Source organism: Tupaia chinensis, unplaced genomic scaffold (assembly GCF_000334495.1).
Source record: "Tupaia chinensis unplaced genomic scaffold, TupChi_1.0 Scaffold000225_1, whole genome shotgun sequence".
Lineage (NCBI taxonomy): Eukaryota > Metazoa > Chordata > Mammalia > Scandentia > Tupaiidae > Tupaia > Tupaia belangeri.
The window spans coordinates 2754300-2760240 of record NW_006159700.1 but is presented as its reverse complement, the minus strand read 5'-3'; the positions used below and the strand labels follow the sequence as shown (position 1 = coordinate 2760240).

Sequence of the window (5941 nt, the reverse complement as noted above, 5' to 3'; positions counted from 1 at the left end):
AGTGTTCAGGAGCAAGCAGAAAGAGGTGATCTGGAATCTCTTTGCCGTTATGTTGTGATCACTGGTGCAGCAGATTCAGTAGATATTGAGGAATGTTAACCCTAATAGTATTTCGATTTTTAGCTATAGTGCCCTTAGATCCATCTAGAAACACATTAAATGGATATTGAAGAGTGGAGAGACAAGAAAAAAGAAAATGAAAAAGAGAGAGAGAAAGGACAAAGAAAGAAAAAGAAGACAAAAAAAACGAAAAAAATTGTAATTATTGTTTTTCTTTAAAAAACAAACAAACAAACAAACAACAACAAATTTTTAAAAACCCAAAAAATAGAAAACCGCAGGACTAGTTTGCAGGAGCCGTGAGGAATCCTCTTTTGAAGGAAGGCCTCAACTCTCCTGCCTGGGCGGAAGGACCAGAGGGGATTATTAACAAAACAAAAGGTGGAGCTGAGATCAAGAGAAAAACTTTACCTTTAAAAAAATTGTAAAAAGGAAAAATTACAAAAAAATGAGAGGACAGAAGCAGAGAGAGACAAAGACAGAGAGAGACACAGAGGCAGAGATAGAAGGCCAGAGGGGCTCCCTACCATGCTAGCTTTGTTTGCTGGAGGCTGAATTATCAGTAGAAAATCTTCATTTTTCCTGTCCCCTGAAATGACTAGTTTGCAGGAGCCATGAGGAATCCTCTTCTGAAGGAAGGCCTCAACTCTCCTGACTACTGCATTCTTGAAAATATCCTGACTTTAGGATGCTAGCTTCCAGTCTTTTTGGACTTTATTGAACAAGTGTGGTTGATTTTGGGGACCCCAATTTAACTCTTTCCTCTTCTAAAGACAAATTACTTATCCGATTGTTATCAAACTCTGAGAACAGATAAAAATACACTAAATCTTGTGTAATTGTCTTACTGAGTGATTGTTATACTATCTTTGTTTTCCCAAACAGGTTGTATTTTGGGATTTTAAAAACAAAATTGTTCACAGATGACATACATTGATAAGTGGAGTCAGTGGTTTTTGTCATCTTGTCCTGAAGAGCATATTCCTTTGCCATTATCCCTAATGTGCCAGTTAGGGAGCAACAGGAATCTGTTTACTTTTATCAACATAGGCTTCTGATAATTGTTGAGGATTTCTTTGGTCCAGGCTCCACTCTCCTTCTCTGAGTGACAGACTTGCAGAGACTACTGTAGTATCTTTTATGAGTGTGCCAATTTCATGGGCTGTCCAAGTGGTTAAAAGTGCAAACTCACATGTGCGGAATGGGAAGCAGAATTTATTAGTGTTTTAATAAATTCACTTGGTTCAATGAAAACATCTGTTTTTGATGCACGTATGGTCTTTCTGGATTTTTTCTAAACAATGTAGACAATGAAAAGTCAACTCAATGCTACTGGTTATTCTTTAGATATTCTTTCTCAGTCTCCCACAAGAGCTATTTCAGACTTTTTGTACATCCCTTGAATATTTAAAACACTGTCTTTTCACTTTCAACAAGAGCTCATTACTACAGTGCAGGAGAAAAAAATATAGAAGAGCAAAGAGGAACTTTCTTTGCTTTTAATCACTGAGCGTACAAAGCAATTTGCTGGTGTGTCCGTTCTTTCTCCCTGCATTTCCTAGTCAAGTGAAACATATTCTTGCTTTCAGTTAATGCCCTATCTACTTGCACACTTCACAGCCAGACTTCCTGAGAGAGCTGTCAGGTACATTCTCCCCACCTTGATTGCCTACCTCTCACCCTCTGCCACTTCCCACCCTCCTCCTACACTACAATTGCTTTCTGTGCTTTTTTTTTTTTCACATTTCATTGATTCACTAAAGATCTTAATTAATCTAAATACTTTCAATAGCAAGCACAGCTGATATATACATATCTATGGACACATGTCTGACTTCAGTCATAAACCTCAGTGAGTAAAGTGAACATACTGTAAAGTAGCACTTAGCTGGGGCTATATTGCTTACTGCACTCATTAAATAGGCATTTTCTTAATGCATTTTTTAATTTTAAGAAAAACAGTTTTAGTTTTAATACATCAGAATAAAAAAATGTTAAGAGAAATTTGCTTAAGACTGAAATCCAGGAAAAAGATTAGGATTCAGTTCAAACAGTAGGTAGATGAACCTATTAACAGTTCAAGAGAAGACACAAATCCTTAAATCTGGAAAACAAAGCATAGAGGAAAATCAGTACTGTTTTATTGAAAAGTCATAAACTTCTATTTTACCAGTTCAGTGTCATGTAATTAATCTCTCTTCTATTGATTTTGCAGTGTTACTGTGGTCTGATCTTTCCATTTAAACTCTGGAAGTTAACATTCAACTCTGGGCTTGTCCCTACCATTAGGCTGGCTATTTTCTTGGTGGTTTTATTTCTGTGTGTCTGATTTTAATTTTCTTGGTATAGCATTCCTTTCAGCACTGCTTGGAGAGAGGGTCTTGTGTTGGTAAATTCTTTCAGGTTTTGTTTATCTGAGAATGTCTTTGGCTTTTTTTTCCATGTGAAAGATAATCTTGCTGGGTATAGTATTTCTGGTTGAAATTGTTTTTCACTTAACACGTTGAATATATTTTCCCATTCTTTGTTTGCATTGTTTGCCATGAGAGGTCTGACATTACTCTGATAGGATATCCTTTGAAAGTAACTTGACTTTTTTTCTCTTGCCAATTTTAGTATCTATCTTGTCTCTGTCTGTGGTTTTGATCAATCTGGCTGTGATATACCTTGGAGAAGATCTTCTTGGGTTGATTCTATGTGGGATCCTTTACATTTCTTGTATCTGGATATTTGAATGCCTCTCTAGGTTTGGAAAGTTTTCTTCCAGGGTTTCATGTAATAGATTATCACTGCCCTGATTAGTTTCTTCACCTTCTGGGATACCAATTATCTGGATGTTTGGGGATCTAATGGTATCTAGTATTACTTGTATATTTTTCTCATCTTGGGGGGTTGTTTTCCTCTTTTCAGTGAATTTTTTTAGGTCAGAGGTTCTGTCTTCTGTTCCTGAAAGTCAATCTTCTGCATGATCTAATCTGGTTTTAATACTTTCAAGGGAGGTTTCAATTTCCTGTATTACAGCCTTTATTTCTAACAATTATGTTTGATTCTCTTTTATGGTGTGTATTTCCTCTTTCAGATCGTGCAGGAACTTCCTCACCTCCTGGAACTCGTTGTCTCTGTTCCCCTGCATTTTCAGGAGTTAATTGTCTCTCTTCCTTATCTCTCTCTTAGCTTTGTCACTATAAGTATTTTAAATTTTTTATCTGACATTTTCTTAAGTTCCCTTGTATTGTCTGCGGAGGATAAGGAGTTATCCTTTTCCCTTCGGGGAGAGTTACTTTGTTGGTTTCTCATATTTCTTGTGCCTCTGTGGTGGTTTCTGGTCATCTGATGGATTACACGTTTTTTCCTAATTTTTGGAGTTAAATCTGAGCATTTAGAGGCATGCAGTAGGAGGTAATCTGCAGTCTCACAGCACTGCTGTTTTTCTCCCTTTCTACAGCAGATTCCATGGAAATTGAGAATTACTCTGACCCTAAAAGTATTGAGATATTTTGCTACTATGCACCTAGACCTGCCTAGAAACTCAGTGGGTAAAGGCTGAACAGAAAAGTGAGACAAGGAAAAGAAAAAGAAAACAACAACAATAACAACAAGAAGATAAGACCAAAAAAAAAAAGGGAAAATAGAAAAAAAAATTTTAAAGCAAAAGAAATGAAAGCTGTGTGGCGCGCTAGCATAGTGGTCTAGTGTACCGCATAAAAGGGGCTGCTCAGAACTCAAATGTAGATGGCTGGTGATTGGCTTGTCCTGTGTGGGAGAGGGGAAAGGTAAGAATTAACACCATAAAAGAGTGTCAGAGATCTAAGAAGTTTAAAATTAAAAAAAAAAAATAAATAAACTAGACATGGAGAGAGACAGAATAAAGAGGGTTCTCTACCTACCTAGATCTGGGGAGCAGGAGGGTAAAGCCTGGACAGTAAATCTTTGGCTGTCCTAGTTCCTAAAAGGTGCTGCTAAGAACTCAACTGTAGATGACTGGTAATTGGCTTATCTTAGCTAGATTTTGGGTCAGGAGGGTAAATGATTGGTCTCCATGATTCTTTTTTTTTTTTTCCTGAGAGGTTTTTGCTATAGCGCACATGCACTTGCCAGAAATACAGAGACAGACAGACAGAAAGCAAAAAATTCACCCAAGAGGGATGGCCACACTGCAGTTCCTTCTCCTCCATTCTCCTCTTGGGATTGTGGGCATGCACACACACGCACCCGGTGTGAGTTTAAGCCACCAGGTCTGTGACTCGAACCTTGGTCAACTACATGGGAGTCCAGTGACATAACCATTACACCATCTGCTGGTCCCCATGATTGTTTTAATCTACCCCCTTAAATACACAGAGGAAAAAGAAAAAAAAATAATCCAAGCTTACTATTTAGTTTTTATTTCTAAAGTTTGATTAATTTTTTGTGAATGTTCTGTATACCAGGAGATTTTAAAGAATTGGTGAAAAAAAAGAATTAAAGTGTAAGTTTACTTTTGTGCAAAAATGTTTTGAACGCCATAGTTGTTTTTTTTTTTTTTTGAGAGTTTTTTGCTACAGGGCGCGTGCGCTCGCCAGACAGACAGAGACAGAGAGACAGAAAGCAAGAAATCACCCCCCAGAGGGTATGGTCACGCCGCAATCCCTTCTTCTCCATTCTCCTCTCGGGATCTTGGGCACGCACGCGCACGCACACCCGGCGTGAGTTTTAAGCCACCGGGTCCGGGACACGAACCGCGGTTGGCTACGTGGGGATCCAGCGACATAGCCATTATGCTAACTGCTGGTTCCCCATAGTTTTTTTTTTTTAATAATACACAATTTCCATGATTTTTTAAGATCTTCTTGTGTATGGGCCAGATGGTGGTGGTGTGGGGAAGACAGCTAGATCCCATATGGCCAATTGTGTGGTTTGAGTTTGAAACCCAGTGGTTTGACAAACGTACCAGGCGTTTGTGTATATGTGCCAAAAATCTCAAGAGAAGAATGAAGGAAAAGGAATTTTATGGCCATCCTCCTTGAGATTGTGTGTGTTTGGGGGGGAATTTTCACTTTCTTTCCAGCGAGCACATGTACTCTGTACAATAACATAAATAAATAAACAAACAGTCCTATAATAATATTAAAAATTATTATTTTTCTAAAATAATTTTTATTCCTATTTTACTACTTACTTGAATCTTATAGCCCTTCAGTCTCAATAAAACAGATGTCTTACTTGGAATAACTATTTAAATATATACTGAAGTATAAAATCTGAAGATTAGGATTAGAGAAGAGGGGGGAGGATCACTATTTAGTGTTAACAGTTTTATGTCAGACCTTGGTCTGTGTGCTTGTCTGCATTATATGTTTTCATTCCCTTACACGAAGAGAAAGAAAGAATCGTCTTGTAGAGAAGAGAAAACTAAGGTTAAAGGAAGTTAGGTAGATTGTACACTAAAACATACCACTTCTAAAATTCAGAACCAGAGTTCATTCTGTAGGACTTTATAGTTCATTAGTCTCTTCTAAGTGATACTGAAAATATGAGCTGAGGATGAAAGCTGGTTGTAGAGATAAATACTATAAGCTTTTGAGTTTACCAAATCCCAATTGTGTTAACATTCATCTGTGTCATTTTGTCCATAGGCAGTTATTTGGCAGAAAACTAGAGTATCAGATCACAAGATGGCTCTCATGTCAGTTCTGGGGACTGCCGTTATGAGCCATATGGAATCCTTTCAGTACCACTGTGAAGAATATCAGGTATACAACAAAAAGTTCTTTATTTATTCTGATTTGATAATTAAACTGTTAAAATATTTCTTTTGAGGTGTTTGTATAGTAGGCAAAGTCTCGTGCAATTAGAGGGCACTCGGGGGGGGGGGGGGGGACTTTTAACTCCCCAAAAACAC

General features: G+C 37.6%; 1 protein-coding gene across 7 annotated transcripts in view; it reads left to right on the top strand.

The window, feature by feature from the left end:
* Positions 1-5941, top strand: part of PMS1 (PMS1 homolog 1, mismatch repair system component) — a 124872-nt gene that overhangs the window by 84434 nt on the left and 34497 nt on the right. For all 7 annotated transcript variants that reach the window (XM_027771563.1, XM_027771562.1, XM_027771561.1 and 4 more), the window contains one exon: positions 5676-5792. In XM_027771563.1, the coding sequence (XP_027627364.1) occupies positions 5676-5792 (117 nt within the window). The remainder of the gene's footprint in view (positions 1-5675; positions 5793-5941) is intronic.